The 15,721-nt window shown below is 35.2% G+C and overlaps 1 protein-coding gene across 14 annotated transcripts in view; it reads left to right on the top strand.

Annotated features, from left to right (window-relative positions):
- The window catches only part of CHL1 (cell adhesion molecule L1 like), a 214,671-nt gene that overhangs the window by 119,992 nt on the left and 78,958 nt on the right, over positions 1-15,721 (top strand). For all 14 annotated transcript variants that reach the window (XR_009048833.1, XR_009048832.1, XM_057706444.1 and 11 more), the window contains one exon: positions 5,969-6,149. Coding sequence is in view for 12 of the 14 variants with exons in the window: in XM_057706444.1 (XP_057562427.1) it covers positions 6,059-6,149 (91 nt within the window). In the remaining 2 variants the exon portion in view is untranslated. The remainder of the gene's footprint in view (positions 1-5,968; positions 6,150-15,721) is intronic.

Here is a 15,721-nt window from a genome sequence, read left to right as displayed (position 1 = left end):
AGACATTGCAATTTTATTACTCAAATAGAAGCCATATAAGTTATCTATACTCTTTGAATCAGAATGTTATTACGAGAGTCTATATCCTAATTATCACTAACAACAAAGTTACCATTGCTATGTCTAGTGGTAAATTTCATTTTTTATCCTGTAATGTATGCTAAACATATATTACCTCACTTAACACTCATAAGTATGCTTACAGGGCAGCAACTCTTATATTCGTTTATAGAGGTGCATGAGAAAGGTTAAGTGAACTACCCAAGGCCACATAATTAGTGAGTGATGGCTTTGAAGTCATGATAAACTAACTTCATTTTCCATGTTCTCTTATTCACTACATATCACTTTTTTGTGGCTGGTCAGCAGGCCACAATATCTTGACATTTCCTTGTGGAGGTCAGGTGGAATGAAAAGGCTAAGGCAACCTTCTTCCATTTCTTAAAGCAGAAAATGAATTTAAGTTAAGGAAATAAGTTGTTTCTAGATTTACCACAGTGGAGCTGTCTTAAGTACTTGAGAGGGGTCTATGAGGTCCCTTTCTAATGTTAATAATGCATGTGTGTTAGAGGCTGTTGTTTTGGAGAAACCAAGAGCTTCATTTCCTTACTGCTATATTAGAAGTGTCTCATGTGGTATGCATACCTCTTCATGTTTCTGTTTCTATCTTGAAACCAAAGTGTTCTTAGTCATTGTCACACTAGTCATCCTGGAGAAGCTGGCTGGTCAGCAGGCCACAATATCTTGACATTTCCTTGTGGAGGTCAGGTGGAATGAAAAGGCTAAGGCAACCTTCTTCCATTTCTTAAAGCAGAAAATGAATTTAAGTTAAGGAAATAAGTTGTTTCTAGATTTACCACAGTGGAGCTGTCTTAAGTACTTGAGAGGGGTCTATGAGGTCCCTTTCTAATGTTAATAATGCATGTGTGTTAGAGGCTGTTGTTTTGGAGAAACCAAGAGCTTCATTTCCTTACTGCTATATTAGAAGTGTCTCATGTGGTATGCATACCTCTTCATGTTTCTGTTTCTATCTTGAAACCAAAGTGTTCTTAGTCATTGTCACACTAGTCATCCTGGAGAAGTCAGGAAGGGTCAATTGTTAATGACAGTAAGACATCTATTTCCTTTTGAGTGAGATGTCAGGGATGATTTTCTTTCTGAGGATGAGCTAGCATAGTAGGAATATGTAACCCAGTTGGTCCAGATTCATGAACATTCATTGATTCTTTTTTGGATCTGAGTTAATGCCATTCCATCCGACATCTGCTTTATGCCTCAAAAATAGTTTGGTATATTTTTTCCTGTCTTGGTGTCAGCTCCATCCTGAGTTCCAATAATGGCTTTTATCTTGAGGTCTGGTGTGAGGCATTAAATTCATATTCTTGGTAGAAAGATAAAGGAGAATATAATTTTATTGCTGTCTTACTGTTGTAAAACATAATTACTAAACAGTATGTCCTTTATGCATTCTGACAGTGAGATTATGATTGACTTTCCCTTTTCAGTATGAAAGCTATTGGGGAGCTGTCATCATCATCACCTAATGGAGTCTTGCTTGCAGGGGGTCACATTTTCTCTTCCAGTGACTTTTATGTAACAGCCTCTTAACATGTACGTCTCAGGTAAATTGACGCTAATCCCTGCAGGAGATAAGGTCAGATATAAAACTAACCATTATCCATATTCTGGAAGCTGATGGTGTCATCAGTGTTTGTTATGGAGCTTAATTTATAGGCTTATTTTAAGCCAGGGCTTCAACGTGGCATACTTTTATGGGAGAGAATTTTTTGGATCAAGACCATGTAGTTAAAATCATTAAAATTACAAAAGTCATATCATCACTATTGAACAATTCATACCTACAATTCATACCTACTATAGCAATTAGGGACTGTTGAGCTCACTAGCCTAAATCAGTAGATAAATTGAAATTAAGCCTGTTCTCAGTTATTTGACTGTCTAGTATTTTTATTCTCTATTTCAGAGTAGGATGATATATTAATCTGGAAATATGGTCTCCTAATAGCATTTGAAAGCCTTACTCCTTACAGATAGAGGGCAGCTCATGAAACAAATACATGAGAGGCCCTTAAAGAAATCAGCACTGAATATTAACGAAACAGAATATTAAATAATAGATAGCAGGTAAAGAGTGATATAGAACTATAAACAATGAATTTAGATTACTATTATCAGACTGTTTGAGAAGAGAGAAGAAAAAGGAAAATTCAGAGGCCAAGGCATTAATACTTTCTTCTGGCTTTTCAGCTTAGAAATAGCTAAATGGTTCAGTATCCCCCAGATTTGTTACACAAATATGTATAACCAAGCTTTTGTCCTCAGGCAATGTTCTGCTTTTTATAATGAAAGCAATTATTTTCATATTTTATTCTGTTGACTGAAATAATTCATTTCACCAGGAAAATGGGTGTCATTTAACATAAAGGCACATTTGAAAATATTTTTAATTACCAGTGTAAGTTGTCATTTTAGAAAATATTCTGAACCAAAGAAGGGTAGTTTTTTGGTTTTGTTTTTTTCCAATTCCCATTTTACAAATGGGTCAATTGAGATCAGACAAAGTAGAGTCTTGGCATTACTCTAATTTAAGAGCAAAGATTTACAGCATTTTGTGGGGAGGATGGGAGTATTTTCCTTTATGATCAATGTAACTTTTCTCAAATTAAAATATAAATGGGATTGTTGTCTCTTCAGAGTCTCAAAATTTTAAAACAGCAAAACAGCAATATTAGTTACTACTTTAAATTTTTCTTACTTGCATAAATACCTGAAAAGTTCCAGTCCATAATATCTTGAGGTACAACTTAAGGTGAAATAAAGTCAAAATATTTGGAGTTAAATATAAATTTAATGGCTTATCTGACTCTATGGACATTAATTTTTCTACTAGTTGTAAGTGAATAAGTAAATTATTTTTATAGAAAAATTTATGTATCTGAAAAAACTAATTATCACATTTTGAAGCAAATTCATTTTTAAGAATACATTATATCATTTGCAAATTTCCTCTCCCATTTAGTAGGTTGTCTTTTCATCATTGGTTTCCTTTGCTGTGCAAAAGCTTTTAAGTTTAAGCCCCATTTGTTTAATTTTGCTTTTGCTTCCTTTGCTTTAGGAGACAGATCCAAAAAATTATTGCTGCAATTTATGTCAAAGATTGTTCTGCCTATGTTTTCCTTTAGGAATTGTATACTACCTGCTCTTACGTTTAAGTCTTTAATCCATTTTGAGTTTATTTTTGTATATGGTGTTAGAGAATGTTCTACTTTGATTCTTTTACATGTAGCTGTCCAGTTTTCCCAGTACCACTTAATGAAGAGACTGTGTATTTTCTCCATTGTATATTCTTGCCTACTTTGTTGTAGATTAACTGATCAAAAGTGTGTGGGTTTATTTCTGGGCTTTCTATCCAATTTCAATGATCTATGTGACTGTTTTTGTTCCAGTACCATACTGTTTTGATTACTGTAGCTTTGTAGTATACTCTGAAGTTAGGGTGCATGATTCCTCCAGCTCTGTTCTTTTTCAAGATTCCTTTGGCTATTTGGAATCTTTTGTGTTTCCATACAAATTTTAAAATTATTTGTTCTAATTCTGTGAAAAATACTCTTGGTATTTTGATAGGGATTGCACTGAATCTGTAGATTGCCTTGGGTACTGTGGTCATTTTAACAATATTAATTCTCACAATTCAGGAACACAGTATATGGTTCCATCTGTTCACATCATCTTCCATTTCTTTCTTCAGCATCTTAGTTTTCCAAGTAAGGTCTTTTACCTCCTTGGGTAGGTTTATTCCTAGGTTTTTTTCCATTTTTGATGCTATGGTAAATGGGGTTGTTTCCTTAATTTCTCATTCTGTTAGTTTGTTGTTCATGTATAGATATGCAACAGATTTCTTACATTAGTTTTGTATCCTGCAACTCTACTGAATTCACTGATGAGCTCTAGTAGTCTTCTGGTGGTGTCTTTAGGATTTTTTATGTATAGTATCATGTCATGTGCAAACAGTGACAGTTTTAACTCTTCATTTCCAGTTTGGATTCCTCTTTCTTGTCTGATTGCTGTGGGTAGAAGTTCCAAAACTATGTTAAATAAAAGTGCTGAGAGTGGACATCCTTGTCTTGTACCTAATCTTAGAGGAAATGCTTTCAGCTTTTCACTATTGAGTATGATTTTAGCTGCAGGATGGTCATATATGGCCTTTATTATGTTGAAGTATGTTCCCTCTATGCCCACTTTCTGGAGAGTTTTATATCCAACATATATAAACAGCTCATACAGCTCAACATCAAAACAATACAAAACAACCCAATTAAAAAATGGGCAGAAAAACTGAACAGACATTTTTCCAAAGAGGAACTGCAGATGCTCAGCAGGCACATGAAAAGATGCTCAACATCGTTAATCATCAGGGAAATGCAAACCAAAACCACAAACCACAATGACATATCACCTCACACTTTTCAGAATGGCTATCACCCCAAAGAACACAAATAAGAAAGGATGTGGAGAAAAGGGAACCCTCACATACTCTTGGTAGGAATCTAAATTGGTACAGCCACTGTGGAAAACAGTATGAAGATTTCTCAAAAAACTAAAAGTAGAACTACCATATGACTCAGCTTTCCACTCCTGGGTGTATATTAAAAAAAAAAAAAAAGACTAACTTGAAAAGACATATGCACCCCAACTTTCATTGCAGCATTATTTACAATTGGAAGGGTATGGAAGCAACCTAAGTATCCATCACCAGGTTAATGGGATTAATGAATAAAGCAGATGTGGTATGTATATACAATGGAATACTTCTCAGCCATAAAAAGAATGACATTAAGCCATTTGCAGTAACATGGATGGACTTGCAGGACATTATGCAAAGTGAAATAAGTCAGACAGAGAATGACAAATACTATATGATATCACAGAAATGTGGAATTTAAAAAATACAGCAAACTAATGAATAAAACAAACAAAAAAAAGCAAATGCACAGGTATAGAGAATAAATCAGTGGTTATCAGTGGGAAGAGGGAAGGAGGGAAGTGGGGGAAGGGTAACTTAGGGATAGGGAAATAAAAGGGTTATTAAGGGATTATATGAAATCATGTGTGTGAAACTTTTAAAAATTGTAAATCACTCAAATGTAAAGAATCTTCCATTCAATAAAAAAACAATATATTATAAACAATGTTTGGATGTCTATTATCATAATGTTTCAGAAGAAGAGGAAAATCATATGAGAAAGTAAGGGAAAATTGATATTTTAATCCTTACCGTATTTCTGTCAACATTGGAGTGAGTAAACATTCTGCTGAAGTGGAAGGTAACTGATGTGCTTTTTTTCTTTTCTTTTCTTTCTTTTTTTTTTTTTTTTTGAACTGATGCTCTTATCTTCTGCTTGAGTAAAGCCTAGATTTGTAAATTTTAGTTGAGGTGACTGGTCCTTATCAATTTGTTCTTCCTTTTTCCCTTCCCTATATCTTGCTGCTCACCTTATTTGTGTAGTAATTTCGAACATGGAAAGATATTTTGCTAGGAAAATTAAATGTTAAATTTGTGATACTTGTGAATGACTCAAATGGAGCTGATTGCTTGATATAAAGAATTGATTGAAAAAGACTCAACATTTTGAATGACCTAAATGAGGTTATTCCCACAGCCACTGACATTCATTAGAGTGTACTAGAGTACCTTCCAAGTAAAAATTCCTATGACCAAAATATACAATTTATTGAAATGGTTTATGGTTTATAGCATTTATCAACTGTCCTTTATTTTAAATACAAAGAGGAGAAACTAATATTTGTGTGGAGTTATTTGAGAACAGTTTCATAAAGAAGAAATCATTGCCAACAGAAAAATGTATTCAATTTCGGTTACATTGACCTTTTAGAGTACATGAACCTCGAGTATATGTAACTCTTTTTTTTGTTTGTTTGTTCCCAGGTTAACCAGGTTCTTCTTAGCTTTTAACCAAAAGTAAGAAGATACATTAGGATTTTCATTCTTTCTGGGTTGCCTCCATCCTGAAGAGCAATGGGGATGTTGTTAAGTGGAAGAGGATTAATCACATCTCTAATTTTCTTCCTATTAAAATTCTCAACAGCTGTTGATATACCACTTTCAGGTAGAGTGACAGCATTCAATACTTACTTATGAAAGTCCATATTTGCATTTTGATTTTTAAGTAGAATAATCATATATCGAGGATGTGATTTTTCTGCCATATTTCTACAGATCTTATAGCAATCATCAGAATTCATGTTCTCCTTTTAAATTTTTCAGAGAGCTTATATTTGGCTGCTTGCTATAATTAATTAATTTGCACCTCAGGCTTTTAGCCTTTTAGGCAAACTTGGCACATAACAAGAAATATAATCTATAGACCATATAAGATAATATACAGTATTAGCAATAGCGATTACTTGTATGTATCAGGTTAGTTTATTTTAAAGAGAATTGTGACTCAGAAATTATTGGCATTCAACTAATCAGGACAAAAAGGAACTCATTAAACTTAGTTTTTTTTTTTTCAAAATGATTATATATTTAAGAATGGTATACTATTGATACTATGTATAAAATAGATAAATAATGAGAAGTTGCTGTATAGCACAGGAAACTCTACTCAGTTCTCTGTGGTGACCTAAATGGGAAGGAAATACATAAAAGAGGGGATATACTCATATATATACATATAGCTGATCACTTTGTTGTACAGTAGAAACTAACACATTATAAAGCAGCTGTACTCCAATAAAATTTTTTTAAAAAGATTATGTATTTAAGGATGAAAACAATTAGGAAAATATTAAAAGCCATTTTCATAGTATACAAGTAAAAGTGTAAAATGATACCACCCCTGTAAATTTAGAGCATTCTATAGGTTAAATTCATATCAAAATATTACTTGTTTTATGGAGAGAGAGATATATATACACATACATATATATATATATATATATATATATATATATAGCTTAGTGTATGTTGGTAAAAATGGATGTAAATCTTTAACCATCAGAAATCAGTTTGAACAAGTTATAGTAATTAGAAGTTAAAAACAATAGTACACCTGCAAACACAACTTATGTAATAGTGTATCAACTATCGAATGTACAGGTTTGGGGAGTTCCTTTTGTTTATAAGCACATGGAATTTAAAAAAAGACAGTTGAGAAATTAGGTATTTTTATCCATACAGTTCAAGTATGAATCCCTACTATCTCTTCCATACCTAATTTGGAGATTTATAATGTAAGAGATAAGAATGTTTATTAGAATCTTAGCACTGCAAATGATCTTTGCAGATCATCTAAATTTCAAAAGATTAGTCTTGACCTCAGAAAGTTGAATAAACATTAGAAAGATGCTAACACTGAACTGAAACTTTTCTTTGAAAGTACTTGGACAGTCTGAGTGTGAGTAGAAAAGGAAATAATTCTCTAAGTACACAGTATGTTTTAAAACCATTTTCTGAGGGCTGCCTTAAATATTTGATGTAGCAGTTTCACATGACACACTTGGTGTGGCCCTGCATTTGTATTGCATCCTCAAGGTAAGAATCTTTCCTCTACTATTCTCAAGTCTCTGTTTTAATATTCACCCTTTTTAAGGAATTTCACTTACCTGTTCTCAGATGTACAGATTTAAAGTTCTGCTTTAATCAAGGTGAAATCTGTTAGTCTACACACCGTATATACTGGTCTATTTGTACAAACACTGGTCAAGAACCTGAAATAATTGATCTTTAGTAGATTCTTTGGGTTGAGTATGCAGTACCAAATTAAGACCAAGGTCCTTGGCGATCCTTGTGGAAAAAGAGGTCAATAATTTTATATTTTCTTCCCGGTAGCACCAAAGATGCACTGGGATTCCTGATTCAGATTCCTGACCATAGAACCTACATTCTGAGCATAGAATATACATTTTCCCTCCATCTTGTCTCATATATATCATCAGTGGTGATAGGAAATTTTGTATTAGTACAGAAAACACATTTTTATTCTGGTTGTCTCAGTTACTTATGCATTTTCACGCTGTAATGTCCTTAGACAACAATTGTTATAAAATATTAATGACATGTTTTCAGAACGTCTGAATATTACCCATGTATTTCAGTACTCTAGAGCTCTCACTAGCAAATGCAAGTAAGACAGGTATTCAGTTTGAATGTCAACGAGTCTGGTGTCTCTGTAATTGGCCTAATTATGGAGGAAAGGATTTATAATGTAGAATATATATTCTTATAAACACCCAAAGGTTATTAGCTCCATTCCCTGAATAATTAGTTATGGCTGAGACTTTACAACCTTAGCAAATTTAAGGAAGAATAATGTTCTAATAAACAAGTTGTTCACAAGTTATTAGCTGATGTCTTAGGGACTGTTGCTGTTGTGCATCATCCCTCAGCATTTATAACTGTAACAACATTTAAATAATACGAATTTGCAATAAGCTCAAGACCTGCTCTACTGAGAAAGAGTGGCAATCAGAAACAAGGTAAATGTCAATGAAGATATGAATGTTTATTGCCTGTTATTAAAATGTTCATGAAATCCAGTGGATAAAGCCTGAAGTTGGGCTAATGTCACTAAACTAGTAAAATTCAATTATCAGATTCATTAGGCAAAAGTAAAGAAAATTGAATTTTAGAATTGGAAATGGCTGTTGAGTTATATTCTAGGCTGGCCATCAGTGCTCAAAATGTGATTGATGGACCCCTCACAGTCACAGAGATTTGCTCAGGCAGTCCATGCGATCAAATGTTTCCCAATAACACTAAGATGCCATTTTTCCTTTTCCACCATGTTGACACTTGCACTGATGTTACAGAAGCAATGGTGCTAAAACTGCAGTTGCCCAGCACAGATCAGGGCATTGGCACCGAACTTATGGGATTTCTCAGAACCATACACTCACCCTTAAACAACAAAAAAATCTAAAAAACGTAAACAAAAATTTTGCTTAAGATTGTCTTTGTGTTAAACATTATTGATTTTTTAAAATCTTCATCCTTGAGTGCAGTCTTAAAATTCTGTGGGATGAACTGGGAAGTAAACATAAAATAATTCTGCTGTGTAACAAAGTACTGTGCTAGTCTCTATTCCTTGATTGTGTCATTATTTGAGTGCCAAGCCAAATACCATTTTTACTTAAGAGTACAACTGACAGACAAAATTTGATTACTTTGATGGATGTTTTGCCCAAAATGAACCACATGAGCCTGTCACTTCAAGAGAAACAACTGATAATATACGTTGTCAATGATAAAATGTGGATGTTTAAGCAAAAATTAGAATTGTGGAAAACTTGTATCCACCACTCTGAGATTGACAGCTTCCCCACATTTAAGGCTTTTCTTGGATCAGAGATGATATTAACAAATGTGAATTTTTCATGTTGTATAATGACATGTGTCAGTATTTGGAAGATCTGCTCAACTCAGTGAACCAATATTTTTTTTCCAGATGAATATTGTATGATGTTACAAAATCATGCATGAATTAAAAAGCACCCATGGATAAAACATTTTAATATGACAGAATATGAAAATTTATCCATATGGGTTCAGATTCCATATTGCAATAAACCTTTAAGAAACCACCACTTGGTGAGTTTTCGTGTACTAGCCAAAAACAATGCCTACAATAATCAGAAAGGACTATACAATATCTCACCATTTTTCAGTGACACATCTGTAAAAGTTTGGATTTTCTTTTTTCTTTTTTTTTTCTTTTTATTTATTATTTTTTTGGGGTACAACAAGTTCAATCATCTGTTTTTATACACATATCCCCGTATTCCCTCCCTCCCTCGACTCCCCCCCACCCTCCCTCAGTCCCCCCCACCCTCCTCGTCCCAGTCCTCTAAGGCATCATCCATCCTTGAGTTGAACTCCCTTTGTTATACAACAACTTCCCACTGGCTATCTATTTTACAGTTGGTAGTATATATATGTCTGTGCTACTCTCTCGCTTCATCTCAGCTTCCCCTTCACCCCCCACCCCCTCCCAAACCTCGAGTTCTCCAGTCCATTCTCTGCATCTGCGTCCTTGTTCTTGTCTTGTCACTGAGTTCATCAGTACCATTTTTAGATTCCGTATATGTGAGTTAGCATACAATATTTGTCTTTCTCTTTCTGACTTCACTCTGTATGACAGACAAAAAGTTTGGATTTTCTTCATTTATTTCAACAAAACAACTTAGTACAACATATGGAATACAGAAGTAGATATGCGAATCCAGCTGCCATCTATTAAAATAGTAGAAATTTGCAATATTGTAAAATAGTGCCACTTTTCTCATTATATTTAGTATTTTTGTTAAAATATTTAACAAATGATAGGAATATTTTAAATGAATTACTAAGTATTTAGAAGATTTCTCAGTTTTAGTTTCTAAGATGGTAAATATTCTTAAATATAACCTACACTTACAAAAGCACTTTGGGATTTCCTATGTATTTAAGAATGTAAAGGGATTCAGTGAAAGCCTCTTGCCGACAGCTGTAGCTGTCAGCCGAGCACATTCTCCAGACCCAGTTAAGACTCAGATGACGCCAGCCCTGGCAGACACCTAACTGAAGCCACCTGAGAGACTTTGAATACCACCACCCACCTAAGCCTTCCACGGACTTCTGACCCACAGAACCTGAGAAACAATAAATATGTTTGCTGTTTTAAGCTGATGAGAAAATTGATACTTAGCTTATCTAAGATCAAGAGGGTGGTAAAGGACACAGTCAGAACTTGACCTTAACCATTCTCCTGCACTCCCTTCCGGGGAAGAGTGTCAGATTAAGGAAAAAAGATGGCGGCGAAGTAGAGAGACGTGGAGTGCATCCCTCTCCACAGATGCATTGGAAGTGCACGGAAGGACGCAGTAATTCCCACAGAGAACCAGCTGAACACCAGCAGACGGCCTCGGACACCAGAAAGGACCGCGGGGAGCCCGACATAGCCAGACAAGCAACCCCAAAAGTTTGGAAAACGATGAGGAAACAAAGAAACACCATGCAGGCAAAGGAGCAGGAAAAAACCCCACAAGACCAAATAAATGAGGAGGAAATAGGAAAAATGCCTGAAAAAGAATTTAGAGTAATGATAGTAAAAATGATACAAAATCTTGATAACAAAATAGAGAAAGTACAAGAAACAGTTCATAAGAACTCAGAAAAACAAACAGCAATGGATAACAAAATAACGGAAATTAAAAATACTCTAGATGCTATAACCAGCAGAATGACTGAGGCAGAAGAACGAAGAAGTGAGTTGGAAGATAGAATGGGGGAAATAAACGCCACAGAGCAGGAAAAAGAAAAAAGAATAAAAAGAATAGAAGACAGTCTCAGAGACCTCAGTGATAACATTAAGCTTACCAACATTCGAATTATAGGCATCCCAGAAGAAGAAGAGAACAAGAAAGGGTCTGAGAAAATATTTGAAGAGGTTCTAGTGGAAAACTTCCCCAACATGGGAAAGGAAATAATGAACCAAGTCCAAGAAGCACAGAGAGTCCCATACAGAATAAACCCAAGGAGAAATACACCAAGACACATATTAATCAAACTAAGGACAATTAAACACAAAGAAAAAATATTAAAAGCAGCAAGAGAAAAGCAACAAACAACATATAAGGGAAAACCCATCAGGATAACAGCTGACCTTTCTACAGAAACTCTGCAGGCCAGAAGGGAATGGCAGGATATCCTGAAAGTCCTGAAAGAGAGAAACCTACAGCCAAGAATACTCTACCCAGCAAGAATCTCATTCAGATTTGAGGGAGAAATCAAAAGCTTTCCAGACAAGCAAAAGTTAAGAGAATTCAGCACCACCAAACCAGCCTTACAACAAGTGCTAAAGGAACTTCTCTAAGTAGGAAACACAAGAAAAGGAAAACACCTACAAATACAAACCCAAAACAAGTAAGAAAATGGCAATTGGAACACACATGTCAATAATCACTTTAAATGTAAATGGATTACATGCTCTAACCAAATGACACAGACTGGCTGAATGGATACAAAAACAAGACCCTCTATATGCTGCCTACAAGAAACCCACTTCAGACCAAGAGATACATATATATAGACTGAAAGTGAAGGGATGGAAAAAGATATTCCATGCAAATGGAAGTCAAAAGAAAGCTGGAGGAGCAATACTCATATCAGACACATTAGACTTGAAAGTAAAGACTATTACAAGAGACAAGGAAGGACACTACATAATGATCAAGGGATCCATTCAAGAAGAACATATCACAATGGTAAATATCTATGCTCCCAACATAGGAGCACCTCAATACATAAGGCAAATGCTAACAGCCATAAAAGGGGACATCGACAGTAACACAATAATAGTGGGAGACTTGAACACCCCACTTACATCAATGGACAGATCATCCAAACAGAAAATAAATAAGGACACACAAGCTTTAAATGATACATTAGACCATCTCGACTTAATTGATATTTATAGGACATTCCATCCAAAAACGACAGACTACACTTGCTTCTCAAGTGCACATGGAACATTCTCCAGGATCACATCTTGGGTCACAAATCAAACCTCAGCAAATTCAAGAAAATTGAAATCATATCAAGCATCTTCTCAGACCACAATGCCATGAGACTAGATATCAATTACAGGAAAAAAACTGCAAAAAATACAAACACATGGAGGCTAAACAATTCACTCTTAAACAACAAAGGAATCACTAAAGAAATCAAAGAGGAAATCAAAAAATATCTAGAAACAAATGACAACAAAAACACAACAACGCAAAACCTATGGGACGCAGCAAAAGCAGTTCTAATAGGGAAGTTTATAGCAATACAGTCCTACCTTAAGAAACAAGAAAATTACCGAATAAACAACCTAACCTTACACCTAAAACAACTAGAGAAAGAAGAACAAAGAAACCCCAAAGTGAGCAGAAGGAAAGAAATCATAAAGATCAGATCAGAAATAAATGAAAAAGAAAGGAAGGAAACCATAGCAAAAATAAATAAAACTAAAAGCTGGTTCTTTGAGAAGATTAAAAAAATGGATAAACCATTAGCCAGACTCATCAAGAAAAAAAGGGAGAAGATGCAAATCAACAGAATTAAAAATGAAAAAGGAGAAGTGACAACGGACACCTCAGAAATACAAAACATTATGAGAGACTACTACAAGCAACTCTATGCCAATAAATTGCATAACCTGGAAGAAATGGATACATTCTTAGAAAAATACAATCTTCCAAGACTGAACCAGGAAGAAATAGAAACCATCAACAGACCAATCACAAGGACGGAAATTGAGGCAGGGATTAAAAATCTCCCAACACACAAAAGCCCAGGACCAGATGGGTTCACGGGCGAATTCTATCAAACATTTCGAGAAGAGCTAACACCTATCCTTCTCAAACTCTTCCAAAATATTGCAGAAGGCGGAACACTCCCAAACTCATTCTACGAGGCTACCATCACCCTGATACCAAAACAAGGCAAAGATGTCACAAAAAAAGAAAACTACAGACCACTATCCCTGATGAATATAGATGCAAAAATCCTCAACAAAATACTAGCTAACAGACTCCAACAGCACATTAAAAAAATCATACACCATGATAAAGTGGGGTTTATCCCTGGGATGCAAGGATTCTTCAATATATGCAAATCAATCAATGTGATACATCATATCAACAAATTGAAGGATAAAAACCATATGATCATCTCAATAGATGCAGAAAAAGCTTTTGACAAAGTTCAACATCCATTTATGATAAAAGCTCTCCAGAAAATGGGCATAGAAGGAAATTACCTCAACATAATAAAAGCCATATATGAGAAACCAAAAGCCAACATCATTTTCAATGGGGAAAAACTGGAAGCATTCCCTCTAAGAACAGGAACAAGACAAGGGTGTCCACTCTCACCACTATTATTCAACGTAGTTTTGGAAGTTTTAGCCACAGCAATCAGAGAAGAAAAAGAAATCTAAGGAATCCAAATTGGAAAAGAAGAAGTCAAATTGTCACTCTTTGCAGATGACATGATATTATATATAGAAAAACCGAAAGACTCTACCAGAAAACTGCCAGCACTAATTGATGAGTTTAGTAAAGTAGCAGGATACAAAATTAATGCACAGAAATCTCTTGCATTCCTATACACTAACAACGGAAGAGCAGAAAGAGAAATTAAGGAAACTCTCCCATTCACCATTGCAACAAAAAGATTAAAATACCTAGGAATAAACCTGCCTAAGGAGGCAAAAGATCTGTATGCAGAAAACTTTAAGACATTGATGAAAGAAATCAAAGACGACACAAACAGATGGAAGGACATACCATGTTCCTGGATTGGAAGAATCAACATGGTGAAAATGACTGTACTACTCAAAGCAATTTACAGATTCAATGCAATCCCGATCAAATTACCAATGGCATTTTTCACAGAACTAGAAGAAGAAATCTTACAATTTGTATGGAAACGCAAAAGACCCCGAATAGCCAAAGCAATCTTGAGAAGGAAAAATGGAGTTGGTGGAATCAGGCTTCCTGACTTCAAACTATACTACAAGGCCATAGTGATCAAGACAGTCTGGTACTGGCACAAAAATAGAAAGGAAGATCAATGGAATAGAGTAGAGAACTCAGAAGTAAGCCCAAACACATATGGGCACCTTATCTTTGACAAAGGAGGCACGAGTATACAATGGAAAAAAAGACAGCCTCTTCAATAAGTGGTGCTGGGAAAATTGGACAGCAACATGTCAAAGAATGAAATTAGAACACTTCCTAACACCATACACAAAAATAAACTCCAAATGGATTAAAGACCTACATGTAAGGCCAGACACTCTAAAACTCCTAGAGGAAAACATAGGCAGAACACACTCTATGACATCCATCAAAGCAAGATCCTTTTTGACCCACCTCCTGGAATCATGGAAATAAAATCAAGAATAAACACATGGGACCTCATGAAACTTAAAAGCTTTTGCACAGCGAAAGAAACCATAAACAAGACTAGAAGGCAACCCTCAGAATGGGAAAAAATAATTGCCTATGAAACAATGGACAAAGGATTAACCTCCAAAATATACAAGCAGCTCATGAAGCTTAATACCAAAAAAGCAAATAACCCCATCCACAAATGGGCAGAAGACCTAAATAGACATTTCTCCAAAGAAGACATCCAGATGGCCAACACACACATGAAAAGATGCTCAACATCACTCATCATCAGAGAAATGCAAGTCAAAGCCACAATGAGGTATCAGCTCACACCGATCAGAATGGCCATCATCACAAAATCTGGAAACAACAAATGTTGGAGAGGGTGTGGAGAAAAGGGAACTCTCCTGCACTGTTGGTGGGACTGTAAGTTGGTCCAGCCACTATGGAAAACAATTTGGAGGTTCCTTAAAAAACTACAAATAGAACTACCATATGATCCAGTAATCCCACTCCTGGGCATATACCCAAAGAAAACCATAATCCCAAAAGAAACTTGTACCATCATGTTTATTGCAGCACTATTTACAATAGGCAGGACATGGAAGCAACCTAAATGCCCATCAACAAACGAATGGATACAGAAGATGTGGCATATGTATACAATGGAATATTACTCAGCTATGAAAAGGGATGAGATGGAGCTATATGTAATGAGGTGGATAGACCTAGAGTCTGTCATACAGAGTGAAGT

The sequence above is a fragment of the Hippopotamus amphibius genome, chromosome 13 (genome assembly GCF_030028045.1).
Source record: "Hippopotamus amphibius kiboko isolate mHipAmp2 chromosome 13, mHipAmp2.hap2, whole genome shotgun sequence".
NCBI classification, from domain to species: Eukaryota; Metazoa; Chordata; class Mammalia; order Artiodactyla; family Hippopotamidae; genus Hippopotamus; species Hippopotamus amphibius.
The sequence above is the reverse complement of the archived record's forward strand: the minus strand, read 5'-3'. Positions and strand labels throughout refer to the sequence as shown.